The sequence below is a fragment of the Bubalus kerabau genome, chromosome 1 (assembly GCF_029407905.1).
Source record: "Bubalus kerabau isolate K-KA32 ecotype Philippines breed swamp buffalo chromosome 1, PCC_UOA_SB_1v2, whole genome shotgun sequence".
NCBI lineage: Eukaryota > Metazoa > Chordata > Mammalia > Artiodactyla > Bovidae > Bubalus > Bubalus kerabau.
In genome coordinates, this window is record NC_073624.1 from 189,991,628 (window position 1) to 190,017,909 (window position 26,282).

The 26,282-nt window shown below is 58.2% G+C and overlaps 5 protein-coding genes across 10 annotated transcripts in view; 3 read left to right on the plus strand and 2 right to left on the minus strand.

Annotated features, from left to right (window-relative positions):
- Nucleotides 1–370: 370 nt before the first annotated feature.
- PLEKHJ1 (pleckstrin homology domain containing J1) lies at nt 371–3,034 on the minus strand. Its single transcript, XM_055547709.1, has 7 exons — nt 2,910–3,034; nt 2,490–2,812; nt 2,322–2,389; nt 2,088–2,154; nt 1,172–1,262; nt 1,026–1,089; nt 371–936 (listed from the first exon to the last, which is right to left on the minus strand). The coding sequence occupies exons 2-7, from the start codon at nt 2,581–2,583 to the stop codon at nt 871–873; spliced, it is 450 nt and encodes a 149-aa protein (XP_055403684.1). The 5' UTR covers nt 2,584–2,812; nt 2,910–3,034; the 3' UTR covers nt 371–870.
- Nucleotides 3,035–3,117: 83 nt separating this feature from the next.
- On the plus strand, nt 3,118–11,818 carry SF3A2 (splicing factor 3a subunit 2). 4 transcript variants are annotated; one of them, XM_055547675.1, is made up of 10 exons: nt 3,154–3,256; nt 6,113–6,194; nt 7,467–7,631; nt 8,030–8,101; nt 8,908–8,954; nt 9,105–9,214; nt 10,045–10,094; nt 10,175–10,315; nt 10,731–10,799; nt 10,887–11,818. In XM_055547675.1, the coding sequence occupies exons 3-10, from the start codon at nt 7,506–7,508 to the stop codon at nt 11,703–11,705; spliced, it is 1,434 nt and encodes a 477-aa protein (XP_055403650.1). In that variant the 5' UTR covers nt 3,154–3,256; nt 6,113–6,194; nt 7,467–7,505; the 3' UTR covers nt 11,706–11,818. The 4 variants fall into 4 exon arrangements, with proteins under 4 accessions (XP_055403643.1, XP_055403650.1, XP_055403657.1 ...); XM_055547668.1 differs by lacking the exon at nt 6,113–6,194 and having other exon boundaries at nt 3,118–3,256; XM_055547682.1 differs by lacking the exon at nt 6,113–6,194 and having other exon boundaries at nt 3,154–3,252.
- Nucleotides 11,819–11,945: 127 nt separating this feature from the next.
- On the plus strand, nt 11,946–15,367 carry AMH (anti-Mullerian hormone). Its single transcript, XM_055547719.1, has 5 exons — nt 11,946–12,970; nt 13,603–13,745; nt 13,966–14,074; nt 14,182–14,344; nt 14,429–15,367. Exons 1-5 carry the CDS (start codon nt 12,517–12,519, stop codon nt 15,285–15,287), a joined length of 1,728 nt encoding a protein of 575 aa, XP_055403694.1. The 5' UTR covers nt 11,946–12,516; the 3' UTR covers nt 15,288–15,367.
- A 149-nt stretch (nt 15,368–15,516) lies between these two features.
- Nucleotides 15,517–19,431, minus strand: JSRP1 (junctional sarcoplasmic reticulum protein 1). Of its 2 annotated transcripts, none has more exons than XM_055547704.1 (7): nt 19,324–19,431; nt 18,190–18,342; nt 17,749–17,786; nt 17,458–17,587; nt 16,929–17,102; nt 16,203–16,294; nt 15,517–16,107 (listed from the first exon to the last, which is right to left on the minus strand). In XM_055547704.1, the coding sequence occupies exons 2-7, from the start codon at nt 18,305–18,307 to the stop codon at nt 15,640–15,642; spliced, it is 1,020 nt and encodes a 339-aa protein (XP_055403679.1). In that variant the 5' UTR covers nt 18,308–18,342; nt 19,324–19,431; the 3' UTR covers nt 15,517–15,639. The 2 variants fall into 2 exon arrangements, with proteins under 2 accessions (XP_055403679.1, XP_055403671.1); XM_055547696.1 differs by having other exon boundaries at nt 18,178–18,342.
- A 5,312-nt stretch (nt 19,432–24,743) lies between these two features.
- Nucleotides 24,744–26,282, plus strand: part of AP3D1 (adaptor related protein complex 3 subunit delta 1) — a 33,763-nt gene continuing 32,224 nt past the window's right edge. For both annotated transcript variants that reach the window (XM_055547730.1, XM_055547738.1), the window contains exon 1: nt 24,744–25,074. In XM_055547730.1, the coding sequence (XP_055403705.1) occupies nt 24,979–25,074 (96 nt within the window). In that variant the 5' untranslated portion in view covers nt 24,744–24,978. The remainder of the gene's footprint in view (nt 25,075–26,282) is intronic.

Sequence of the window (26,282 nt, forward strand, 5' to 3'; positions counted from 1 at the left end):
CCCCGGTCTCAGAGGCCCAGCCCCTGCTGAAGGGCTGACAACTATGACCAGGTCAGGACCACCCAAGGCAGCTTCCTTTTAGCTTTCCTAAACCGACTACTTAGCGATCTTAAGGCCACCAACAAACCCTGAGGTCCTGCTGGCACTCAGACGGGGGCCTGTGAGCGCCAGAAGCCCTGTAGGCTGGGTCCCAGCCCCCCTTGCCCTTCCTGGCTCTGGGTTCCAGGCCTCCCCACTCTGTTGCTCCCAGGCACGTCAACCTTGAACCTGGGGAGGGCCTCGCTTCCCTCAGGAACGGCTGTGCAGATGCAGGACAGGCGCACAGCAGAGGACACATTTCCCTCTCTGCAGTCACAGCACCACTGGCCCGTATGGAAAAGAGGTACCTTTATTTGAACAGAATATACTGGCCACCCAAAGGCAAGCCTTCCAGCTCTGCCCCAGAGGCGTCCGGCCAGGGCCTGCCCCTTCAGCAGGAGAATTCACAGCGGCCCCAGCACAGCCCCACACCCTTCACAGCTTCACCTAACTTTATACATTCAGCCTGCCCAGCGCAGGAGAATTGTGCCTGCCAGGCCCTGGATCAATACACCCAAAGGGCAGGGCACAGCTCCTGGGAGGGGGCACTGGTCCCCTGGCAGCAGCAGGTGGCACCAACGTACCAAACCAGTCCAGTGGTTCCCAGTGTGTCTAGAGGACACTTGCTGGGTGGTTTCTCGCAACAAGGCAGCCCCTGCCCACCCTGGGGCGTTTTAAGTCTTTAAACCAAAACACTTCGCACAGCAAATCCAGGGTTGGTCAGGAAACCTGGGGCCAGAGGGCAGGGAGGCCTTGTCCAGTAACAGGACAGCTGGGGAGCCCCACCCGGCCTCATGCCTTCAGGCCGCTCAGCTGGAACCTGGCCTCCTCTGATATGCCATACTGTTCCAGGGGGTCCTGTGTGGGTGGACGACAAGGGTTGGGGGCGTAAGCCTGAGCCCAGGAGGCCCCCATCCCCCGCCCCCTGCCCCCACCCCCATGCACACCTTGCCAGTCATCTTCTGGATCTCATTCCTGTAGAAAATGAGGCTCCTCCGCATGAACTCATAACTGGAGAGGAAAGCTGAGTGAGCCCCTAGGGCCCCGCACTGCCCTAGGCTCCGCCTGGCCCTAGGTTCTGTCGGCACCCCACCTGGCTCGACGCAGCGCAGCCATCCACTCCTGACACTGCTCCTCACTGCAGCACTCGAAGTGATACTTTCTCTCTGGGTCCTCCAGGAAGCCTGGGAAGGGAGCAGCCCCCATGTGTCCCTGCTCCCTCCCACCTCCCGCCCCCCCAACCCCACAGCCTGGGCCTGGACCCACTGCTTACCAACAGCTGGCTGTGGGTTGAATCGTGTACCCCCAAAAAACATATGTTCACGTCTTAAAACGTATTTCCCAGGACAAGGACTCTATCTGGACATAGAGTCACTACAGGCCTAGGTAGTTAAGTGGTTAAGCTGAGCTCACACCGCAGGAGGGTGAACCTCTAATCCAATAGAACTGCTGTTAGGAAAAGCCGAACCTAGACCTGACCACACAAGAGAGAAGATCCCAGAAAATGAAGGCAAAGATGGGGAGATGTTTCTACAAGACAAGCTCTGCCAACGACCCCTCCAGAAGCTGGGCAGATTCTCCTTCAGAAGGAAGGAGCCGCGCTGACACTCTGATGTCAGACTTCTCGCCCCCCAGAACTGGGAGGAATACATTTTTTCCTATTTAAGCCTCCCAGTCTGTGGCACTTTCTTGCGGCCTCCCGCAGAAACTAGTAGAAGCTCTATCTTTCCCCCTGCAGACCCCACCCTCTCAAAAGCACCGAGGAGAAAACCCTCCCGGTTGCCCAGCACAAGCCCTGCTCACAGGAGAAATGGAACAGTTGCAGCGAGGCACGCCGGGAGAGAAATGCTCCCCAACAAGACAACGGCGGCCGTTCGAATCACTTCCGTCTCGGTTACTGGGCCCCACGGGAAAAACCAGCGCCTGAGGCTGCTCGGACACTGCACTCAGTCTCTAGGGACTTAGGTGGGGCCGCGCCGGGGCGGGGACTCGTCCCAGGCCGCACTCACAGATGGAGAAGCTGTTGGGCTCTTCGTGGATGACTCTGCAGTGCTCCAGCAGCAGGGCTCCAATGGGCTGCGGGCAAATAGGCGCATGGGGGAGGACCCCGGGAACCCGCCCGCCCCTTGCCCCGCCCCCGATTCCCGAGTCCGCCCCGCTCCGAAACCGGACCTCGACCCCGCCCCGTCCCCGACTCCGAACTCCGAACCTAACCCCTACTCCGGTCCTCCCCACCACCCTACCTCCGCCTCGTCCGTCCGGAAGTAGAAAAGGAAGTTGACCACCAGCTTCACCAGCCGCCGCTTCACCACTGCGGGCACAAGGCGGGATCGCGCGGGTTCAGCACCTGCCCATTCCCGCCCCCTCAGCCGCCCGCCCGCCCGCCCGCTCCGGCGTTCCGGACCGCTCACCGCTGCCTTTCTTGGGTCCCCGCATGCCCAACTCGGCTGCCATCTCGGCCGGCTGCCGGGACAGCGCCTGCAGCTCCTTGTCGTTATAGCGCATGGCGCCGCCGGTACCGAGAACGCGGAACGCCGGCCGCGCCTTCCCGGCCGCCGTCCCAGGGCTCGTCGATGCCGGCGCCAAAAGAGTCCCACGGCGCCGTCCCGGAAGCGCAGCCGGAGCTACTACGCCTGCGCGCTCCCGGGCCGCTCAGTCTGTCAATCACCGGCGTGTGGCGGAAGCGTCTCGGAGGCCGTCAAGACGGAGCGGAAACTTCCTGGGGCGAACGGGACTATAGGCAAAATGGGTGGTGTTATATATGACCATGTAATAACGTGAATCCGGGATGGGAACAATAAAGCATCCCCACGACAGGTGGCGCCCCTTACTCAAGCGAACAGGCGCCAGGGGTGGGAGGCGAGTCGCAACTACCCTCCCCTCGAAAACTGGCCCTGCGCGAGCGGTGCTGACCGAAAGAACGAAATAATCCGGGGCGCATGCGCACCTCGACTTCCGGTTTGGACTCCGCCCCCTCTTTCCTTCAGCCTATAAGCGCCTCGCCCGCGCCATTGGGCGGGCCGGGCATGCGCACACAGGAGGCCCCGCCCGTCCTGTCCCCGGAAGTGCTTTTTCAGCTCTCGGCGCGCGTGCGCAGGACGAGGTCGTCGTGGTGGCTGCGGCGTCTGAATAGACCAAGGCAGTGTGTGAGGAGCCCGTGGATTTAACGAAATCGTGGGTGAGGATTAAGAGTGGTGCGAGACTAGGGCGGCGGCCCCGGAGGACTCCTTGGAGGGGAGCCGGGCGTGCTGGGCCGGCCCAGCACCCCCGCCCTCCCGCAGGGAGCTCCGGCTGCAAAGGCCCGTTGGGTCGGGTGGGGTCGGGTGGCAACGGACCCGGGGCGCATTCCCTGAGTCAGTTAGTTTGCTGGCTTTGTGGTCCGGGGCTTACTTGGTTCCTGTAATAGGTGGGGGTGACGGCGCTCCTGGTTCCAGGCCCGCCGAGGAGTGAGGAAGGTCCAGAGGCGGAGCTCTTGGCGCGAGGCCCAAGAACCCCTTAGCTAGGCCCGTTTAGCGAGCTAAGCCCAGAGTTTAAATGACTTCTCCCCTTGTCACTCTGGGAGCCCGGCCCCTTCTCCCTTCTGCCCTTTGGCAGCTGAGTACGACCGACCCGAGCTTGTAAATAGCCTGAGTCGGGTGAAGAAGTGGTCTCTCAGCTTCCTACCGTGACTGCTGAGGTCTCATTTCTGCCTCCCCCTCACCCGCTGCAGCCTCATCCTTCATACTATGGATGTGGTTATCCTGAGCTTTAGATCGTCAATCTTATTTTCTAGGGCTGAAAATAGCGTTCGCTGCTCAGGCAGGTACTGTGTTGAGCCGTGCTGCTTTTTGGGGGTACTCTTCTCCTCTTAACCCTCCCCCCATAGCTCTTGCATTTCTTCATTTTTCCTATTCGTCTGATTTTCTTTGCTGGTTATTAATTTTTCTTTCGAAGCATCGTCATTTCACACGCCTTGTTTTTCAGTCACGTCTGACTGACCCCATGGGCTGCAGCAAGTCAGACTTCGCTGTCCTTCACCATCTCCCAGAGTTTGCTCAAGCTTATGTCCACTGGGGCTTCCCTGGTAGCTCAGAGGGTAAAGCATTTGCCTGTGATGCGGAAGACCCAGGTTCGATCCCTGGGTCGGGAAGATCCCCTGGAGAAGGAAATGGCAACCCACTCCAGTATTCTTGCCTGGACAGAGGAGCCTGGTGGGCTACAGTCCATGGGGTCGCAAATAGTCGAACACGACTGAGCGACTACACTTAAATTATGTCCATTGAGTCAGTGATGCCATCCAACCATCCCATCCTCTGCCACCCCCTTCTTTCACCATCAGTCTTTCCAAGCATACAAGTCTTTCCAAGTTGTAGTTTCCTACGGGTTGAAACAATGGACGTCTTTTTTTCCTTTCCTGCCTGCAAACTTCCCTTTCAGCGCTGGCATCCTCCTGTTCCACTCAGGACTGGAGCTCCACCCGGCAGCTGAGTAGCTGTCCTACAACCTTCTGTCCAGGCTCCCATGGGCTGGTTTCTGTTTTCAGTCTCACTGTCTTCCTCTTTTTTTCCATCAGAGCTCTTCAGGTAGGTTTTGAAGAAGTCGAGTCATTTGTTCAGTTTGAGCCCTCGGTTTGCAGAAAGTGGCTTTTATCCATCCTCACAGTCAGAAGTGTGGGTGTAAAGTTCTAGATTGAAAGCCCCTGATGGGAACTGGGAAAAGCCTTGCCCTGCCTTACGTGTTCCTGCTGTTTTGAAGGCTCTCATCTCATCCTGGTTTCTGACCTCTTGTTGCTTACTTTTTTTCCATCTACTAAAAACTTTTTTAAGTTTTAGTGCCATAAAACCTCATGGTCTATTTATTGGAGAGTTTTTTATTTTGGGGGGTTGTTTCTTTGATAATACTCTCCATGTTTTTTGTTTTTCTTTTCTAGTTTTTGTTTTGTATTTGGACTGTAGTTGACTAACTGTTGTGCTTCAGGTGTACAGCGAAGTGAATCAGTTATATGTATATACAGACCCATTGTTTTTCACTTTGTTTCCCTGTACAGGTCGTTATAGAGCACTGAGCAGAGTTTTCTGTATTCTGTATACAGTAGGTTCCTGTAGGTTACATCTGTATTAAATATAGTGGTTTGGCCACGTTTTGTTCTCAGTCCAAAATTTCTAGGTTCTTGCTTTGCCTCCTGTTATCTTGTTATTTTGCTATTGTTTATTTTTCTGTTCTTCTTTATGATAGCTTTGACTCTTATCTTCAGGCGCTCACATTCAGTGTGTTGCTAGGCTCATCGCATCTTTGCTTAAAGGGTTTGATGTTAACTGGCCATGCTAACCTGTGGCATCTTGTTCTAGTTTCAAGCTGTGGGAACATCACCCATCGTCCAAGAGGATGTTAACATCTTCTGTTGAGCTTTTCACTGAGTTTCCTTTTTCCCCAATACATGCGTTTCTTCACGTCTGTTTAGACATCAGTTCTGCGTGGAGCTTCCCTGGTGGCTCAGATGGTAAAGCATCTGCCTGCAATGCGGGAGACCCAGGTTCGATTCCTGGGTCGGGAAGAGCCCCTGGAGAAGGAGATAGCAATCCACTCCAGCACTCTTGCCTGGAAAATCCCATGGACAGAGGAGCCTGATAGGCTACAGTCCAAGGGGTCGCAAAGAGTCGGACACGACTGAGCGACTTCACTTTTCTGCATGGAGAGCAGTGCTTCTGTAGTGAGCTCAGTGGGCCTGGAAAAGTGCTGGGGTTTGGGGGATGCAGAGCCCCCAACTTTTCGTGTCTGAGAATACTGTCTCTGGTGCTCTCTCCCCAAAAAAAACTCCTGACCTCCCCTGTCCTCTGGGCTGGGGACTCTAGCCGGGTCTCCTGCCTGCTGGACACAGGCCAGGTTGTGGGCGGGGTGGGGGGGGGGTTGCGGCTTGAAGTCTGCTGCTCAACAGGCAGGCACCGATGGACCTGGCCTTAGCCCAGCCTCTCTGAGACTCCGACAGGTAGGCTGGTGAGTGATTAAGTATCTGTCTGCGTTTGGGTTTCCTTAGTTGGTCAGATTCTCCTTGCAGGCTTTCACGACACCATGGCATGTTCTTCTGGCTGCTTACGAAGGAACTGGCTGTCCCCAAACTGACTGGAACTCTTGGCTCTGTTAGTATTTTGCCTTTACAGTTGACGGCTCTGGGTGGCCTTGTGGTGATTCTGCAGCCAGCTAGGTCAACCCTGCTGGTCATCCGACATGAGGTTTTCATAAACTCATCAAGTAGTAGGGCAAGTCAGTGGCACAGCTGGCTGGTGCAGGAAACCACCGGTGGCTTACATGACATGAGTTTGCACTGCATCTATGTGGTCAGAAACTCAGCACTAGTCTCACTGGGTTTTATTTCCTCTGGAGGCTTCAGGGGAGCACCAGCTCCTGCTGAAAGATGTGTGCTTTCCAGCTTCTAGAGGCACCGCATCCCTGGCTCACAGCCAGCAGAGCAGCATCTCCTGTGTCTGCCTCTGACCCTCCCCCTCCCTCTTATAAGGACCCTATGATGACACTGGGCCCCCCGGGGAGTCCAGGGTCGTCCCCATCTCAGGGACCTAACCTAATCCCACCTGCAAAGTCCCCTCTGCTGTATGAGGTGACGTGTCCAGCACCCCAGGGAGCTGGACAGGTGCATCTTTGGGGGTTCACACTCCTGGGCCCCAGCCCTGTGAGCTTACCCTAACAGAGTCGAGATACTGTGGGTTTAAACCAGGGGCCTGGGGCCAGCATTGACAGTGAAGAGAATGTAGGATGAGAGGAAGGTACCTGAGGTTGGATCTGAACTGAACCTGGAGGCGTATGGGAGACAGTAGGAAATGGCAGCTGGACAGCTTGACGGGTATGGAGGAGAATCAAGGGCCTGGAAGAGTTGCTTCCGCTGCAAACGAGCTGTGACTGTCTCGTGTGTTAGGCAGTAGGGGTTGGGGGCGGGCAGGTAGACAGATGTGTTCTTTGTTCCAGCAAATGTACTGCTGAATCAGAAAAGTAGAGTTTAGGTTGCGGGAAGGAAGTGTAGACAAGCAGAAAAGGGATTCAGAGGAGGGAGTGAGCAGCGTGGGCCTGGGCAGTTTGGGAAGGCTGCTTAGAGGAGATGGGACTAATTAGTGAGAACTCAGCCTCCTCTTCTCTGTTGCTGTTTTGGGTCCCTGGGCCTTTGCACTCCTCAAAGAGACCTTCCTCTCCGGCCCACCCCCACTGTCACCTGGAGATGCCTCATTTCTCCTGTTTCTCCTTCCTCATCCCCATGTGCCTGGCCCAGCATGGGCCCTCAGCCATTGGAAGACAGGTGGTGAAGCCAGGGCTGGGGGCGGTGAGAGTGGGAAGAGGTGAGGCGAGGCCAGGAGGGTGAGATCTTACACATAGTCTCACCAGCCGCCCCTTGGCTTCCGCAGGTTTCTCCCCTGGTCTGACAGAGCGCCCAGGGTCTCACCATGGACTTCCAGCATCGCCCCGGGGGCAAGACCGGGAGCGGGGGTGTGGCCTCCTCCTCTGAGAGCAACCGGGACCGCCGGGAACGTCTGCGACAGCTGGCTCTAGAAACCATTGACATCAATAAGGTGTGTGCCCACCTGCCCACCCTGAAGCAGCAGCTCAGTGCCCTCCAGACCACGGTCTCCCTAGGCCTGGGGTTGGCCCGCCTGCTTCTCTCCTCTGCCCGAGTCCAGCTTGTGCTGCAGCACGAGGAGCCCTGTCCCGGCCGGGGAGATGGAGGACCAGCAGCGCACCTTCCGTTCTGCCTCTTCCTAGACCCCAGGCCGCCGCCAGTGTGCAGCTGGGGGCTTCCAGGGGACCCCTCTCTGGGGCTTGCTGCAGAGGCGGGCAGTCAGCCCCAGCCCCAGCCCCGTGCAGTGGACCCTGTGGGATCCCCGGGGCGGTGGTGCTGGCTTGGGGCTCCAGCTTGTCCTCCATCCCTGAGCATCTCCCCCATTGCCTGACGGATGTGTTTCTTCTGCAGGACCCCTACTTCATGAAGAACCACCTGGGCTCCTATGAGTGCAAGCTGTGCCTGACGCTGCACAACAATGAGGTGCGTCTTCCTCAGGGAGGCACTGGCTTTAGAGCCCCGCTGTGCCCAGTCTCCGCCCTGCATGGCACTGGGACAGCCACCATGGGGTCCCTGCCTCCATCTGTCCGTTTCCTGTAACATCAGTGGCTCCGATATCACAGACGTGCATCTGCAAATGTGGGGATGTCCAGGATGTCCACATAGGGTGGGAGGTCTGGAAGGCGTGGCTTCTAGTTTGAGACTTTAAGCAAGTGTCAGTCTGATGCTTGCTTGCATTGGGCTCCTGCCCTTTGCCATAAGCAGGTCCTCCCTGTCCTTTTCTGTGTGTGGAGGACGCACTTTTTGTCCAGTTGGTTCGCAGCTCCAGACAGCTGCACCGAGCTGAATAGTCTCATACGGGAGCATCTCCCTGTGGTTTTGGGGCTCCCCTTTCTCTGTGGGGGAGTATCCTGAACACAGGGTCCCTGGGGGTCATAAAAGCCTCCAGTTGGAAACTGCTGATACACGTGTCGTCTTCTTGGGACATCATTGAGGTGGAATCAAAGGGCATGTTGATTCCATGTGTCCCCACCACTCCGCAGCAGTATCCACTGGCCCTACCCACATCCTGGCAGCCACAAGACTGCTGTGTCCCCCCGCCCGAGACTCTCATCATGTCTGGCTTTTGAGTGTCTCGTCCCCCTGTGTGCAGACCCACAAGAGCTCGTGTGTTCAGTAGCCATCAGGCCCCCGTCAGCGCTGAGCCCTGTGGGTGGAGACGGGCCCAGGTGGGGACACGAGCCCCACCCCTTCACCATGTCCTCATGCATGTTCCTCTCATGTTCCAGGGGAGTTACCTCGCGCACACCCAGGGGAAGAAACATCAGACCAACTTGTAAGTACCTGGCACCCCTTCCCATGCCTGCTGTCCCCCTCACCTCACATCTCCAAGGTCGGCCCGGGATGGGGCACTCCTGGCGTCTGGGGCTGTGGCCTTGATGGCCTGTGAGGAGGGGCCTCAACACTGTGTCCGTCCCGCCTGCAGGGCCCGGCGAGCGGCCAAGGAGGCCAAGGAGGCCCCCGCCCAGCCAGCACCGGAGAAGGTCAAGGTAGAAGTGAAGAAGTTTGTGAAGATAGGCCGCCCAGGCTACAAAGGTAACTGTTGATGGCCTTGGCGGGCAGTCCCTCATCCACCCCCAGCTTCATCAGTGGCCTCAGCTTCCATTAGAGGCTTCCTGCCCTGAGGGCGGGGGCCATAGTGTCTCCTCTGCTCTTTACGCTCCTAGCAGAGGTACGTGCGTGGGTGGGAGGGGACTGCAGGCCCTAGTGTAGTCCTCTGCTCTGACCTTAGAACTGGGTGCTGGCGCCTTTTCACCTGGAGAGAGAGTAAGGGAAAGGGCCAGCAGCTGCAGAGGATCAGGTTGCTAAGGAGGAGGGGAAGGCAAGCCTCCTTGCAGGTGTTCTTGCTGAAGTGGGCATATCCTGTGTATGGCTGGCGTTTCAGACAAGACATGGCTCGGGAAGGCCCTGGAGTGGTAGGGCCTTCAAGTGGTAGGGCTTGGTGAGCCAGGGCGAGGATGGCACTACCCCCAGGGAGGCCACCACAGGCCTTTTGGTCAGTCTGGGTCATCTGGCCTCTTCCTGGGTGTGTCAGGGAGACACTAAGTGCCTGAGGGCGCATATGAAGGGCCCCAGAGCTGTGTGGAGAGCATCCCAAAGCCACAGAGCTAGAAAGTGATGGGCACCTGCTCCCAGAAGGTCTGGTGGAGGGGGATGGGCAGTGGGGAGCCCAGCCTCTGCCCCCACCCAAGTGATAGCAGGCAGGTGGCACCTGGGGCACAGCCCTCCCACCCTTGGGCCGATAACTGCTAGTTGCCCAGCAGGGTGACTTCCCCCCACCTGCCAAGCCAGCTCTCCCATTCATGGGTGACATTAGGCCAGTCCTAGGACCCCATTACTGGACCTGACATCCTCCTGTATTGCAGTAACCAAGCAGAGGGATACAGAGATGGGCCAGCAGAGCCTCCTTTTCCAGGTGAGCACAGGCCGGGAACCCTTTGTCCTGAGGGGAGGGGCCCCTGAGAGGCAGTGCTGTCACTGGCTATGTCCCTACAGATCGACTACCCCGAGATTGCCGAGGGCATCATGCCCCGACACCGCTTCATGTCTGCCTACGAGCAGAGGATCGAGCCCCCGGACCGGCGCTGGCAGTACCTACTCATGGCTGCTGAGCCCTACGAGACCATCGCCTTCAAGGTAGTTCGCTGGGACCCCGGAGGGTCCTGCAGGGTCTGCTCCATCCAAGCAGCTGCCCCGGCCCACACCAGGTGCCCCCTCTGTGCCCTTGCCTCCTGAGGGTGGTCAGAAGATGATGCAGAGTGAGGGCAGGGATTGGGTGTCCACCATGAATCAGAGACCCTGGCGTGGCCCCAGCAGTGAGGTGGCCCTGTTACCAGGCTGTACAGGGACTCTGTGACCTCGTCCTATCCTCAGATAATGTTAACGAGACAGGGTGGATTGCAGTTTCCCTGGGTGGCAGGGCTGCTAAGCAGTGGAGCAAGAATGTCAGCTGTCACCCCCACATCAGACCCTGTTCCCTCACAGAAGGGCCTCCTGGGCCAGGCCATCTCATGGTCCTGAGGGCCTGTCTCTGCCCCTCTACCCCACACAGGTGCCAAGCAGGGAAATAGACAAGGCTGAAGGCAAGTTCTGGACTCACTGGAACCGGGAAACCAAGCAAGTGAGTCCCTCCATGTCCACGCAGTTCCCCATCCTTCTCCCAACCCAAGGCCTCTAGGACCCTGCTCAGTTCTTCCTGTCTGTCCAGTTTTTTCTCCAGTTTCACTTCAAGATGGAGAAGCCGCCAGCCCCACCAAGCCTTCCCGCTGGGCCTCCTGGGGTGAAACGGCCCCCACCCCCTCTGATGAATGGCCTGCCCCCTCGCCCGCCACTACCAGAGTCGCTGCCCCCGCCCCCACCAGGAGGCCTGCCCCTGCCACCGATGCCGCCCAGCGGGCCTGCACCCTCAGGGCCCCCAGGCCCTCCTCAGCTGCCCCCACCGGCTCCTGGGGTCCACCCACCGGCACCAGTGGTCCACCCACCAGCCTCTGGGGTGCATCCCCCTGCTCCTGGGGTCCATCCCCCAGCTCCTGGGGTCCACCCCCCAGCACCAGTGGTTCACCCACCAGCATCTGGGGTCCATCCCCCCGCTCCAGGGGTCCACCCTCCAGCCCCAGGAGTCCACCCTCCTGCTCCGGGAGTCCACCCTCCAGCCCCAGGGGTCCATCCTCCCCCATCTGCTGGCGTTCACCCCCAGGCACCAGTGGTGCACCCACCAGCTCCTGCAGTTCACCCCCAGGCTCCGGGGGTGCACCCGACTCCTGCAGTTCACCCCCAGGCTCCAGGGGTCCACCCACCAGCTCCCGGGGTCCACCCACCAGCCCCTGGGATCCACCCCCAGCCTCCTGGGGTCCACCCCCCTCCTCCTGGGGTCCATCCTCCGGCTCCTGGGGTCCATCCCCAGCCGCCTGGGGTGCACCCCTCAAATCCTGGGGTGCACCCCCCAACACCCATGCCCCCGATGCTGAGGCCCCCACTGCCCTCCGAAGGCCCTGGGAACATTCCTCCCCCTCCCCCCACCAACTGAAAAGCCACCCCCATCCTAGCAAGTCTGGTTTGGTTTTCCTGGGTTTTGCCCTCAGAGTAGAGTTTTTTTGTACTGGGCTAGGTGTCCCCATTAAAGAGTCTGCTGACCCTGAACTGGACTGCTGTGTCAACCTGTGGGCGGTCAGCACCTGCTTGCTGTGCGTGAACACACGTGGCTGCTTTCCACTACCATAAGGGGGTGTCAGGGTCCCACCCTGCACCACAGTGGGTAGCCCCTGGTGTCTCTGTGCCCTGGAGACCCTTGGGCGAGGACAGACCCTGTGGGCCAGCAGAGTGTGGGATGGTTCTCTGGGAAGACAGCAGAGCGAAGAAGGCTGTTCACTCTCCTTGGGGGTCTCTGGGGGCCTCAGAGGTAGGGTGAGCAAGCACGTGGGCTCACTGGGGGCCAGACCCGCCTACCCGGTGTGAAGTGTCATCCCCCTTGGGGCTGGCACCCGAATCCTCCTGGAGCAGGAGCTCCACACCTCGCCTTCCCACACCCCCAGGCTGTTGATAGTCTGGCTGTCTGGGCCATGCACTCCTGCTCACATTCCTGCTCTGGGGAGGGGGAAGATTTGTCAAGGACAGTCTGACAAATGGGTCACAGGCCACACACACTGTATCGCTGCTCAGGAGATAGGCAGGCAGGTTGGAACAGAAGGGGCTTTGAGAAGGCCATAGGCCTCCCAGGCTCACAGCAGGCACCAGCCTTCAAGGTCATGTCCCAGGAGGAGATAGGGACCGCCCTGCACCACAAACAGCCCTGCTCCCTCTTATAAAGTCGGGCAGCCCAGCCCCTGGAAGCTCCCAGGATGCCCGGTCCATCTCTCTCTCTGGCCCTGGTGCTGTCAGCCATGGGGGCTCTGCTGAGGCCAGGGACCCCCAGGGAAGAGGTCTCCAGCACCTCAGCCTCGCCCAGGGAGCAGGCCACAGGCAGCGGGGCACTCATCTTTCAGCAAGACTGGGACTGGCCACTCCCCAGTCTCTGGCTGCCAGGCAGCCCTCTGGACCCCCTGTGCCTGGTGACCCTACATGGGAGTGGCAACGGGAGCAGGGCCCCCCTGCGGGTGGTGGGGGCCCTGAGCAGCTACGAGCAGGCCTTCCTGGAGGCTGTGCGGCGCACCCACTGGGGCCTGAGTGACTTGACCACCTTCTCAGTGTGCCCCGCTGGCGACAGGCAGCCTGTGCTGGCCCACCTGCAGCGGCTGCAGGCATGGCTGGGGGAGCCCGGGGGGCGGTGGCTGGTGGTCCTGCACCTGGAGGAAGGTATGTGTCGGGGCTGGGGTGGGAGGCCAGGCTCTAGTGCCCTCCTCCCAAGACCAGGGGACTGCAGAGCCCCCAGCCCAGACCCCTCCCCAGTCTCAGGAAGTGGAGGCTAATGGCCAGAGGTGGGTCACTATCTTTGCTTGTTTGGGGCCAGAAGTTCTCCAGCTCCCAGCCACCCCTCTCCCCATGCAGTGCCTGGGGGAGGCGGGTGTGGGGGCTAACACCTTGTTCACCTACCTGCTACACGGTGGGGGGTGGAGGAGGGAGGCAGATCAGTGCAGCCTGATGGTCCAGCAGAGGAGTGCCTCTCCCTCCATACTGGGTAGCAAGAGGTTCCTGTTCCAAGGGGCCACTGTCCTCAGACCCACTACCAGAAATCCCCCAGGAGCTCTCCAGCCTAGAACCCCCAAGGGCTCAGGAAACAGGTGGCAGCCCCACCGCCCACCCTATCCATCACTTCTAGGCCACTCCTGCCCCAGGGAAGCCAGGAACCAGTGTCAAACCTCTCTCACCAGGTTCCCCCTGGCTTCAGTTGGGGTGGGGTCTCCCTCCTATGGAGGGGACAGGCTTGGGGGAGGGGCTCGGGCTTCCGTGGCTCAGGTGTCTCCCTTCTTCCCTTGTCCTGGCCGCAGTGACGTGGGAGCCAACACCCTTGCTGAGGTTCCAGGAGCCTCCGCCTGGAGGAGCCAGCACCCCAGAGCTGGCGCTGCTGGTGTTGTACCCAGGGCCTGGCCTGGAGGTCACTGTCACCGGGGCTGGGCTACCTGGCACCCAGGTACCAGGGAGTGGAATGTGGCTCTCTCAGGCCCCCCAGAACCCCCCACAGAGCAAGGGAGGGATTATGGGTTTGGGTTTGGGTTGTTTTTAACTTGGCCTCACAAAAGGCCACAAGTGCTCAGGCTGGACCTTGAAGGGATGTTAAGGGCAGCAGGCAGAGCAGGGTTGGCATCCATGCCCGCCCCCCAACCTGGCTGAACTCCTGTGTCCGCCCGCAGAGCCTCTGCCTGACCGCGGACTCGGACTTCCTGGCCTTGGTCGTGGACCGCCCGGAGGGGGCCTGGCGCCGGCCTGGGTTGGCCCTGACCCTGCGGCGCCGTGGAAATGGTAGGCTTTGCCTGGACAGGGACCCGACTGGGTGGCTGCCCTCGACCCACAGACCCCACCCCACCCCCGGCCACTGAACCGCACGGCGCACGCGCCTCCCCTCTCAGGTGCGCTCCTGAGCACTGCCCAGCTGCAGGCGCTGCTGTTCGGTGCGGACTCCCGCTGCTTCACACGAAAGACCCCGGCCCTGTTGCTCTTGCTGCCGGCGCGGCCGTCGACACCGATGCCCGCGCACGGTCGGCTGGACTTGGTGCCCTTCCCGCAGCCCAGGTGCGCGCAGGCTCAGACCTGGGGATGCGGGGAGTGTGGGCACCGCAGCCTTGCGCCCTCACGACCTCCGATTCTGCTGTCCAGGGCTTCCCCAGAGCCAGAGGAGGCACCGCCCAGCGCCGATCCCTTCCTGGAGACTCTCACGCGCCTGGTGCGCGCGCTGCGGGGACCCCCGGCCCGAGCCTCGCCACCGCGGCTGGCCTTGGACCCGGGCACACTGGCTGGTTTCCCGCAGGGCCAGGTCAACCTGTCGGACCCCGCGGCCCTGGAGCGCCTGCTGGACGGCGAAGAGCCGCTGCTGCTGCTGCTGCCGCCGACGGCAGCCACCACCGGGGTCCCCGCAACGCCGCAAGGTCCCAAGTCCCCTCTGTGGGCGGCGGGACTAGCGCGCCGGGTGGCTGCCGAGCTTCAAGCGGTGGCCGCCGAGCTGCGCGCCCTCCCAGGGCTGCCTCCCGCCGCCCCACCGCTGCTGGCGCGCCTGCTGGCACTGTGCCCGGGAAACCCAGACGGCCCCGGTGGCCCGCTGCGCGCGCTGCTGCTGCTCAAAGCACTGCAGGGCCTGCGCGCTGAGTGGCGCGGGCGGGAGCGGAGCGGCTCTGCACGGGCGCAGCGCAGCACCGGGGCCGCGGCTGCAGACGGGCCGTGCGCTCTGCGTGAGCTGAGCGTAGACCTGCGGGCCGAGCGCTCGGTGCTCATCCCCGAGACATACCAGGCCAACAACTGCCAGGGGGCCTGCGGCTGGCCTCAGTCGGACCGCAACCCGCGCTACGGCAACCACGTGGTGCTGCTGCTGAAGATGCAGGCCCGCGGCGCCGCCCTGGCGCGCCCGCCCTGCTGTGTGCCCACAGCCTACACCGGCAAGCTCCTCATCAGCCTGTCCGAGGAGCGCATCAGTGCGCACCATGTCCCAAACATGGTGGCCACCGAATGCGGCTGCCGGTGACCTCGCGCCGTGCTCCTTGTGCTGCCCCGGCCCGTATTTATTCGGACCCCGTCATTGCCCCAATAAAGACGGGAACGCACGCGGTTGTGGTTTCTGTGCATGTTTGGGGACAGGCGGAGGCCTCCTTCCCGCAGTCCTCGCCGTCTTCACCCATTGCCCCCTTGTGCCTCCGTCCTCCCTCCACCCCCCACCCAAAGCTCCTTATCCGCGTCACGCAGGCCCCGGGCAGGTTCTGGGGTCCTGGTGAGAAGGAACAGACGATGAGGAGGCCGCAGCACTTGGTTTATTTAGCTGGAACCGCAGGGCCCTAGAGCAGATATTCAGAAACTCATGCGCACGACCCCGGTCTCACTCAGTCCCGGCCTTTGCCGGCACGCCGCTTCTGGCGGCCCAGAGGCCGGTCCTCCTCATCGGGGCGCCGCGGGGAGACCCAGGCCTGCCTCTTCCTATCCTCTGGGGCTCCGGAGTCTCGCCCCCAAGGTCGATGGCCCCCTTCGCGGGCCTCCCAGCGTCGCGGTAGGGCTCCCTGGGGCTCCCTGGCACCACGTGGCTTCTCCTCTTTCCGTGGCTTCTCTTTTCTCGGCCTCTCCTCCTTCTGTGGCTTCTCTTTCCCGGGCCTCTCCTTCCAAGGCTTCTCCTTCTTCAGGCTCTCCTTGGGTCCTCGGCCGGCGAGGGGCACATGGTCCCCATCAGCGGCTTCTTCAGACTCCCATTTGTCCTTCTCTGCAGCCTCTTCGCTCCTAGGAATCTGGACCCTTTCCTCTAACTTCGAGGGGGGCTCGGGCTGCCTCACTGAGGGGGTCCAGGCCTCAGGCTTTGGCTGTTATGCAGACAAGTGCAGGGTGGTGGGATCAGCCACAATTCCATGGCTTAAGCCCGTTCCCCCAGTGAGGAGCCCACTGAGGAAGAGCTTACCAGGGTTGACGCTAGCCCCTTGGGTGACGAGCTTGACGAGGCCCACGACTCAGGGACAGGCGCGGGGGCTTCTACATCCCCAGCCATAGCCTCTGGGAGGGGACAGGAGGGGATGCCAGTCAGCCTGGGGCAGGAGTCGGGAGTGAGAACCACAGCACACCATCCATCCCCTAGAGCCCCCCTCCTGGGGACAGGCAAGGGGACCCAGCCGTCTCCACCCGGGTACACTGAGGCTAGGCTGGGTCCCTTCCAGCCCTGGGAAGGGGTTCCGGGTCTCCACTGCTGCTTCTCTTCAAACCTCCCTCATTCAGGGTGTGCCAGGATGCTCCAGTTTCTCTGAGGGCCATGGGAGCACTGAGGCACACAGGAAAAGCCACACACTGTGAAATGGGGGTGCACACGGCGCTTCCTGGGCATGCAAGGCCCAGGGTATGGGGTGGTGAGGCAGGTGCATCAAGGTCCCTACTGGGGTGGGGGAGAAGGCAGTTCCCTGTAAGGTCTGTTGGAGAAGGGGGTGGAGGGATCTCAGAACCGCTACCGGATAGAGGGACTCCTACGGGACCATGGAGGTGCACAAGGTCCGCTGCCCAGCAAGAAGTGCAGGGGGCCGCCAGGAACCCCTTACAAGATCCAGGCGGCCTGCGCACCGCCTAGGGTCGGGGCGCACAGACCCGCCCCGTGGGGTGTCCGTGCTTCCGGGAAGGAGTAGCCAAGTGTGAGGCTCACCGCGGCACAGCTGGAAGGCGGAGCCCAGCAGCGCCACGAGCGAGGCGAGCACCAGGCACTTGTTGAGCGTTAAGTCTCCCCAGGGCAGCTCTTCGCTCAGGGCCGGCGGCGGCGGCGGCGGCGGCTGCGGGGGCGGTGCGGTCTGTGCCTTCTTCCGTGCCGGGCTCCGGGGGGCTGCAGGAGGAAGTGCTGGCTGGGTTCTGGGGCAGCAAGGGGCAGACCTGCAGCTAAAGTCAGCTCTGCTCTGCCCGGCTGTGCGGCCCTGGGCTGAGAAACTAAGCCCTGCCGGCTTGGCAGCTTCACTGGGATGCAGAGAATTTTCCAGAAGATAATTAGCTGAAGCTTAGTGGCAACTAAGCTGGTGTTATCATGAATTAGCGGAGACTCACAGCCCTTTCAGTTGCAGCCGGGAAACCGCTCAGCCGGGAGCCCCATGCTGGCTATCCTCCCAGATCCAAAGACCCACCCTCCCCTCCCATGCTGGTCCATACCCATCCCCCCACCTCACCCCTGCCTCCTGCAAACCCACTTGCTCCTGCTTTCAGCCTCTCCTTCCCTGCTCCTGAGGTCACTTTGGACACAGGCTCCTTTTCCATCTTCTTGGGCTTGGTGTCCACACTGCCTGTGGGGCTGCCCTCAGTCACCCGCTCCTGAGAATCCTGTGGGGACATGTGTCATCCTGGATGTTCTTTCTAAGGGAGACTGAACCTTCCCAGGGGCTGCAGAAACCCACCCTTTTAAGCCAGCACCTCCCTACTCCAGGAGCACCTTGGGCTGAAACCCAGAGGGAGGACCCCCACCCCCACCCCCACTAACTCACATGGGACTGGCTGCTGGAGTCAGCCAACCTGGATGTTGCTGTTGGTGGAAAAAGAGGGGAGAGTCAAAGTCGTGGGGACCCCCAGATCCCACTTTCTGTTGAGTTCTGCTGGGTGAGGGGCTGGGGACAGGAGATCCCCCAGTTTACAGGTTAGAAAGTAGACAGACTCAGAGACAGCCTTGCACAAAAGCACACAGCAGGTCACCGGCAAGCCAGGATCCAAACCCTGACCTGTGTGGCCCAGCACCTGTGTTTTCTGGGATCTTTACAACCACACCCCCCAACCCCCTGGGACACTAATGGGCACAGAGGTTGGAAACAAGGAGCATGGTTTAAGCCAGTCCAGTGTGGAAGTCCAAGTCCTGGTTTCTGAAGGTGGGCCACCTGACTCAGAAGGAGGATGGGGACGTGGGCTTCCTCCCCTGGCACCTTCTCTGGTACCTCGCACACTGTCCTCCTGAGGCCGGCCGGGACAAGGGTCAGCCAGTGCAGAGAGGTCCTCATCCACTTGGCAGCTGCCCAGGCCTCCATCCAGCTCCTCCATGGCCCTGGTTGCCATGGAGATGGCTGAGCAGCAGCAGGCCCAGAGTCAGGCTAAGGGGAGGGGGGAAGAGGCAACCTGAGCCCCTGCTATGGGCCTGGGCTTGCCTCTTGGAGAAGGGAGCTCCTTGCCTCCGCACACCACCACCCTGGCTTGTCCCTCTGTCTGGAGCCACCTTCCCTGGTAACTTCACACTTACGCAGGGCATGGCCCGACAGCCCTCCAGCGGGCACACTCCTTGACATCCCCCCAGGTCTGTCTTGGGACCCCTCTGGATAGGCCAACCTCTACGGGCTCCAGTATTCCTGTGCACACAGCAGAGACTGCTGGGGCCCAGAGCAGGCTGGGTCCTGCCCATGGTCACACAGAGGTGAGCACAGAGCCTAAACCGGAACCCTTGGCCCCAGGGTCAGCTCATGTTCTCTGAGACCAGGGACTATTTTTATCCGGTGCCCAAGGCCAGCAGGGCAGGCCTGCTAGGGGCCCAGCCCCTCCTAGGCCCTTGCTCCCCTGGGGTCTCCCTCTGGGTCATCCTTACCCCTCATTCCTGGCACCTAGCCTCCTTCCAGATCCCGTGGGTGTTGGAGCTCAAGTCCCAGCAGCCAGGACCAGCCTGACTCTGGCCATGACAGGCAGGGGGTGGGGGTGCCGGGCCTCCCACCCCCAACCCTGGGGTCCCTGCCTTCTCTATGCCATCCCCATAGGGCAGATGAAGAAACAGGCTGAAGGTGGAGCTGTGGACCAGAGGTTGTGCAGAACTGGAGCCAAACCCCATCCGTTGGCTCCCACAGCCCTGTTTTTTGGAATCCCTGGTGTCCCTGGCACCAGTGTTAGGGTGACCCATCCCTGGGCAGAAAGGGGACCCTTCCCTGGGGCCAGAGCAGTCGGTGGGGGAGACCTATGAGTGGGAGTGCCCCTAGGGGTGTGTGGGAGCAGCCGCAGGAGTCGGGGACACCCCCCTGGATCTCAGGGGTGCCCTCCCAGGTCCTGGGGACCCCCCCACCTCTTCCCAGGCCTCCTTGTGCCCCTCTTACCCACAGTCGCCACGCTGGGCCTGGTGGACAGCATGGAGCGCGGGGAAGGTGGCCCCAGACAGACAGCAGCAGGTGGCTGGAGGCTGTGTTGTGGGCCAATCAGCTCCTCGGCCTGCCTTGGGAGGGGGAGGAGGGCCGGCCTGAGGTCCCTGGGGGGAGCACACCCCTGCCTCGGAGCAGGGCCAGGCATTGGTGGAGGCGTGGCCCCACCCCCACCAACATAGAACCATTGCCAGGCCTGCCACAGTGACCCTGGGAACATTGCTTTCTGTCTCTCAGCCTTGGAAAAGAGGGTTGCGGGGGGTGAGAGCACCCACAAAGCATGGTTACCTCGCCTTTATAAGCAACTCTTGTGTCCCGGGCTCTGCAGCAGCTAAAGGATCGCAGTCCTGTGGAGTCGGGGCCCATCAGGGAGGGCTTCCTGGAGGAGGATGGCACCATCAAAGGGAATCCAGGCTCTACCCACTGGCTCAGGCCAGGCTCAGCTCAGAGGACTCGGTTTCCTCATCTGGAAAGTGGGGTCATTTCCTCCTGGCGGGCAGTGAGGTGAGAATGAGTTTATCTGGGTTAAACAACCACTCAAATGTGAGCTGCTTTTTTTTTTTTTTTCCCTTAATTGAAGTATAGTATTAATTACTGTTGTATTAATTTCTGCTGCACAGCTGTACAGCAAATTAACTCAGTTATACATAAACACTTTTTCACATTATTTTTCATTATGGTTTATCACAGGATATTAAATATAGTTCCCTGTGCTGTACATTGGAACCTTGATGTTTATCCTATATATAATAGTTTGCATCTGCTTATCCCAAACTCTCAATCCTTCCCTCCCCCACTCCCCCTCCCCCTTGGCAACCACAAGTCTTTTCTCTATGTCTGTGAGTCTGTTTCATAGGTATGTTCATTTGTGTCATATTTTAGATTCCACATATAAGTAATATCATATGGTATCTGTTTTTCTCTTTCTTACTTTGAGTGAGTGATAGTTGCTCAGTCATGCCTGACTCTTTGCAACCCCATGGAGACTTACTTTGCTTAGTGTGATAATCTCTAGGTCCATCCATGTTGCTGCAAATGACATTATTTCATTCTTTATTTTAACTAATATTCCATTGTATATATACCATATTGTATATGAATATACAATATGTATATGTATATATTGAATGTTGTATATACCATATCTTTATCCATTCCTCTGTTAATGAACACTTAGATTGTTTCCATGTCTTGGTTATTGTGAACAGTACTGCTATGAACACTGGGGTGCATGCATCTTTTTGATTTAGAGTTTTGTCTGGATATATGCCCAGAAGTGGGATTGCTGGATCATATGGGCTTCCTAGGCATTGGTGATGGACAGGGAAGCCTGGCTTGCTGTAGTCCATGGAGTCACAAAGAGTCAGACACGACTGAGCAACTGAACTGAACTGAACTGATGGGCTTCCTAAGGAAATCGCCTGCAATGCAGGAAGACCTGGGTTCCATCCCTGGCCGGGAAGATCTCCTGCAGAAAAAAATGGCAACCCACTTCAGTATTCTTGCCCGGAGAATTCTATGGATAGAGGGCCCTGGCAGGCTACAGTCCATGGGGATGCAAAGAGTCAGACATGACTGAGTGAGTGACACACGCACGGCAGCTCTACATCCCACCTGGTCACATATCCACGTTTGTTTAGTCAATCGTGGAACACATACCACTCAGTCCAGCCAATCAGTAAAGGAAACCAACTTTGTCATTAAAAAAATGGATTTGTTGATTTATTTTGGTTCGACTGTGTCTTCGTTCCTGTGTTACTGTGTGGGCTTTCCTGTAGTGGAGGTGAGCAGGGGCTACTACTGTCTTGCAGAGCACGAGCTCTAGGGCACACTGAACTCAGGAGTTGTGGCACATGGGCTCAGTGGTTGAAGCTCCCAGGCTCTAGAGAACAGGCTCAATAATTGTGGTGCACGGACTTAGTTGCTCTGCAGCATGTGGAATCTTCCCGGACCAGGGATTGAACCTATGTCCCCTGCATTGGCAGGCAGATTCCCATCCACTCTACCACCAGGGAAGCCCCCATCTTAACCATTTTTAAGTGACAGTTGTACATTCACAATCTTGGGCAACCACCCCCACCATCCATCTCCAGAACTTTCTCATCTTCCCAAACTGAAATTCTGCCCTATTTAAGACTAACTCTCTAGCCCCTGGCCCCCACCAACTATTTCCTATTTCTATGGATCTGACTAGGGTTAAAACATACTACTTCGCGCATTTTATAAGACCCTTACAAGGTTACATTTCTATTTGTACCTCCCTTTCTCCATATACTATTGTTTTACTTCAAATATGATGTAAAATCAATCTCAGGATTTTCCCAGCGGTCCAGTATTTAGATTCCACGCTTCCACCACAGGGGAGATGAGTTTGATCCCTGGTCAGGGAACTAAGATCCCACATGCTATGTGGCCAAAAAAAAGACCAAAACAGTTAGAATAGACTTCATTCTACAATGAAGCACAAAACTTCTGAGGTCCCTACTGGATGACTCACAGACTCAATGAACTAACTGCACCTTTAAAAAAATAATAATTATTTTTATTTGACTGCTCTGGGTCTTAGTTGCAGTATGTGGGAACTAGTTCCCTGGCCAGGGATCAAACCTGGGCCCCCTGCATTGGGAGCACAGAGACTTAGCCACCGGACCACCAGAGAAGTCCCTCTCTCCACCTTTGCTGGCAGGTTCTCCAAGCAGTCCTGCTATAGATGAGCTCTCAGGGATTGTCCTTTTCCCAGCCTTGTTCTTTGCCTGGCCTTGTGAAGTTTCACCACATGCACTTATAGCTGGATATTCAAACAAGGACCTGAGGGCACCCCTGTGAAAATTTAAGAGCAGTTTCTTAAAATAGTTCCCTGTTCTCCAGCATACCACCCTCCAGCCACCTTGACCTCTGTCACCTCCCATCTCTGTTTCCTCAGACTATGAAAACTCTGTGTTCTGTTTGGGTTTCCCCTCCCTGACCTACAGCCTGGAAATCACCTACAGACAGAATTCTGGGGCAGCTCTGGGCCTCATCCTGTTTGTTTCCTCCCTCTCTCCACTGCCTATTGTATGCTGTCTGAAACCAGTGTTTTATATATTTTGTCCAGTTCACTAGTTGTTTAGGATGGAAGGGCAATTCCCAAAGCAATGACTTAGCAACTACGATTCTTTTTAAATAGCTGGTCAGGAATCCATTGTGTGGTTATGCCACAACCTATTTTATCCAGTTTTCAGTTCTCCCTTGTATACTTGTTTAACCTATGATGTTACTTAAGCTGGGGCTTCCCAGGTGGTGTAGTGGTAAAGAATCTGCCTGCCAAGGCAGGAGACATGGGTTCAATCCCTCGGTTGGGAAGGTCCCCCGGAGTAGGAAATGGCAATTCACTCCAGTATTCCTGCTTGGAGAATTCCATGAACAGAGGAGCTTGGTGGACTGCAGTCCATGGGGTCGCAAAGGGTTGGACATGACTGAGCAACTGTGAATGCGCGTTAATCTTTCATCATAGATTAATTTTGGCACCTCATAGCATGCAGGATCCTCATTCTTCGAGCAGGGATCAAACATGGAGCCCCAACCATTGGACTGCCAGGGAAGACCCTGCCATAGATTAATTCTGCATGCAACTGGGCATCATATCAGTAGAACCATGCTGTGTACACTCTTTTATGTTTGGCTTATTATGTTCAACATTGTGTCTGTGTACCTCACCTATTTTGTTCTCTGTTAGTACTTTGTTCTTTTCCTTGCTGCAAAGTTATACCAGAGAGTTATGTATCCATTTTCTGTTGATAGATATTTGGATCCTTTTGAGTTTTTGGCTGACATACAGTTACTGTGAACATTCTTGTTCCAGTCTTTGGTGAATGTATTCATGCTTTCCTGTTGGGAACAGTGGTAGACTTGTTGGGTCAAAGGGCATACATATATTAGCTTTAAAAGATACGGCCAAAATTAAGTTTAGGCCACACCCTGCGATGTGTGGGACCTTAGTTCTCAGACCAGGGATGGAACACGTGTCCCCTGCAGTGGAAGCATGGAGTCCTAACCACTGGACTGCCAGGGAAGCCCCCCTCAGTGTGGTTTAACTTTACTTTTCCTTTATGACTGAGATAGGGCATCCTATTGGCCATGTGCATCTCTTCTTTTGTGAAGTGTGTATTCACAACTTGTGCCATATTTTAACTGGGTTGTCTTTTTCTTCACAATTTGCAGGAATTTTTGTTTGGTTCTGCTTTATTTTCTGTTTAACTATATTGTGGATATAAATCTTTTGTCCAATATATGTATTACAAATATCTTACCCCAGTTTGTGGCTTGCTTTTTTTACTTTTTTCATGGTGGATTCTGGTGGGCAGGAACCAAGTGTATCTCATTCACTTGCCAGGCCTAGGACACAGTAGGCACTCAATAAATGTTAGTTGAAGGAGTGAATTGGGCTTCCTTGGTGGTTCAGACGGTAAAGAATCTGTCTACGATAAGGGAAACCGACAATCGATCCTTGGGTTGGGAAGATCACCTAGAGAAGGGCATGGCAACACACTCCAGTATTCTTGCCTGGGAAATCTCATGGACAGATGAGCCTGGCGGGCTACAGCCCATCGGGTCGCAAAGAGTTGTACACGACTGAGCAACTAAGCACAGCACAGAACGCGTGAATGGGTTGAAGTCCTATCTCTGTATTTCAATTTCTCCACATGGGCACGTTAATTCCTGTTGTTGTTCACTCGCTCAATCTTGTCCAACTCTTTGTGTCCCTATGGACAGCAGTATGCCAGGCTTCCCTGTCCTGCATTATCTCCCAGAGTTTGCTCAGTCATGTCCATTGAGTTGATGATGCCATCCAACCGTTTCATACTTCATTGCCCTTCTCCTCCTGCCATCAATCTTTCTGCCCATATAATATACTCCCCATATCACAGAATTCTGTGACATGTGCAGGACGTACGAGACCGGTCCGCCGCGGAGCGGGAGTTGGAGGTTCTCTGACAACCTCAGCTTTTAGAATCAGAAAGGGCGGAGCTAGGTTCTTCTCAAGGAACCTCTTCGAGAAGCTCCACGTGGGCGCCCCGCCCACAGCAGGCCCCGCCCACGTCTGTCACAGAGTTGAGGGGTGGGGCAAGAAGGCGCGCACAGAGGGCGTGGTAACATTCCGGAACGGGGAAGTAGGTGGAGTTCCGGAGGTCACTGACCTATGAGGGGGAAGAGCGCTGACACGCAGGGGGCGTGGCTGAGCCGCCCGGAGGCAGTTGTCTGCTTTTCCATTGGACGGCCTGGCGTCGTCAGGGAAACGCGGCGTCTAGGAGTGAAGAGGCAGGGCCTATAGGGAGGCGGGGCTTCCGGGGGCGGGCCGCCGGTCCGGGGCTCCCGCCGTCAGCTGACCGGCCGCCATCTTGTCCGCCATTTGCAAGCGGCGCGGCGCGGAGCTGGAGTGGTGGGGAGCGCGGCCTGCCAAGCGGGTCGCTGCCGCCGCCGCCCCCCCAGCCGCCGCCGACCTGGCCTGCGAGTCCGCCCCGCCGCGGCGGCCGGCAGCACAGCGCTCCGCGGGCGGCAAGCGCAGCCCCTGGGCTCCCTCAGGGCGGTCGGCCGTGGGCCTCCCGGGGCTCGAGCCCGGCGGCGGCCGCCGCGATGGCCCTCAAGATGGTCAAGGGCAGCATCGACCGCATGTTCGACAAGAATCTGCAAGATCTGGTGCGCGGCATCCGCAACCACAAGGAGGACGAGGTGATCCCAGCGCGCCGACCCTGGCCCGGACTCTCGCCCTGACTCTGACCCAGTCCGACCCGACCCGGTTCCCGGCTCTGCCCCTGACTCCGGCCCCCCGCCCGCCCCCGCGGCCCCGCTCCCGGCTGGAGCCCCGCCTGCCTGCGGCCTCGACCTCCGCACCTCTGCCCGTTCCTTCTCCGAGCCTCAGTTTATCCTCTTGGAGTTGGGGGCCTGTCTCCCGCTCCCCGAGGGTGGCCCGGAAGAGACTTCGCAGGTCCCCACCCTCGCTAGCGGCGGATCTCCGATCTTGAATGTGTTTGTGTATCTCTTGTTCAAAAGAGATGCAGAGCCCCCTGCCCCGCCCCAGGCCTTGGACTCCTTGTTGGGGGACCCTCCTCTTCTGCGGGCCGCCCCCGGAGGAAACCCCTTCTGGGATAAACGCACGTCCAGGTTGCTCCCCGGTGTCTGGTCCGGAATTGGCCTTGTCTCCTGGGCTCGAGTCCCCCAGAAGGTGGGGCCGCCCCTCCTAGCGGGTAAGGGGTGGGGCAGCCGACATTCTAGGCCAAAAGAGGGAAGCAGCTCAGGAGTCCTGGAATAGGGAAGCGGACTTCAACTAGACACCCGAAAGGCAGAGGGGAAAAGGTTTTCCAGAAGTAATATTGTAACAGTGGGCACCATTTTCTTCCCTCCCGCCACCCCGCAACCTGTGACCTAGATTTAGGAGGAATGGGGACAGTTAGTGACCACCAGACCGCTGGCTTCCGGGGAGGGAGACCCAAACCTGCACTTACACAAAGGAAGGCTGGAGCAAGTCCCCTTTTCCTTGCCTGAGAGTGAGGCTCCCCGATGGAGAGCAGCTGTCAGACAGGTCCCACGGCCAGGTGCCACCTGGCCGGCCCTCACAATGGCGCCGGGGAAGCCAGCAGGGCCGAGAGGAGAGGAAGGTGCGGGGACATTAAGGAATTCGCTGGCAGGCACCAAGAGCCCCGGGCGCTGTCCTCCGGAGAGCCTGAGTTCCTGCCTCTGTTGCACTTTTTCAGAACCGGTGTGACCTCGCTGAAATGTAATTAGGTTATTTTGGTTCATTTTTGTAACTCGCCCACCTTCCCTTCTTTGGCTACATCTAGGTTTTGCATCATGTTAGACACTCTGGCCAGTTCCGCTGGTCACAACAGTAGTGAACTCTTGGTCTGATCTTTAGTTTCTCTTTGAAAGAATAGCTGGTC

What these genes read in the sequence shown, in the direction of transcription:
- JSRP1 (XM_055547696.1), bottom strand. Translation starts at nt 18,307, where the DNA reads ATGGCAACCAGGGCCATGGAGGAGCTGGATGGAGGCCTGGGCAGCTGC. An exon ending in CGCCTTCCAGCTGTGCCGCG is followed by an intron (nt 16,295 to 16,928) that starts GTGAGCCTCACA and finishes GTCCCCTCCCAG; the next exon opens with AGGCTATGGCTGGGGATGTA. An exon ending in AGGGGCTAGCGTCAACCCTG is followed by an intron (nt 16,108 to 16,202) that starts GTAAGCTCTTCC and finishes TCTGCATAACAG; the next exon opens with CCAAAGCCTGAGGCCTGGAC.
- SF3A2 (XM_055547668.1), top strand. Translation starts at nt 7,506, where the DNA reads ATGGACTTCCAGCATCGCCCCGGGGGCAAGACCGGGAGCGGGGGTGTG. An exon ending in AAACCATTGACATCAATAAG is followed by an intron (nt 7,632 to 8,029) that starts GTGTGTGCCCAC and finishes TTTCTTCTGCAG; the next exon opens with GACCCCTACTTCATGAAGAA. An exon ending in AGGCCGCCCAGGCTACAAAG is followed by an intron (nt 9,215 to 10,044) that starts GTAACTGTTGAT and finishes CCTGTATTGCAG; the next exon opens with TAACCAAGCAGAGGGATACA.
- PLEKHJ1 (XM_055547709.1), bottom strand. Translation starts at nt 2,583, where the DNA reads ATGCGCTATAACGACAAGGAGCTGCAGGCGCTGTCCCGGCAGCCGGCC. An exon ending in TCCGGACGGACGAGGCGGAG is followed by an intron (nt 2,155 to 2,321) that starts GTAGGGTGGTGG and finishes ATTTGCCCGCAG; the next exon opens with CCCATTGGAGCCCTGCTGCT. An exon ending in GCCCAACAGCTTCTCCATCT is followed by an intron (nt 1,263 to 2,087) that starts GTGAGTGCGGCC and finishes CTCCCTTCCCAG; the next exon opens with GCTTCCTGGAGGACCCAGAG.
- AMH (XM_055547719.1), top strand. Translation starts at nt 12,517, where the DNA reads ATGCCCGGTCCATCTCTCTCTCTGGCCCTGGTGCTGTCAGCCATGGGG. An exon ending in CTGGGCTACCTGGCACCCAG is followed by an intron (nt 13,746 to 13,965) that starts GTACCAGGGAGT and finishes GTCCGCCCGCAG; the next exon opens with AGCCTCTGCCTGACCGCGGA. An exon ending in GTGCCCTTCCCGCAGCCCAG is followed by an intron (nt 14,345 to 14,428) that starts GTGCGCGCAGGC and finishes TCTGCTGTCCAG; the next exon opens with GGCTTCCCCAGAGCCAGAGG.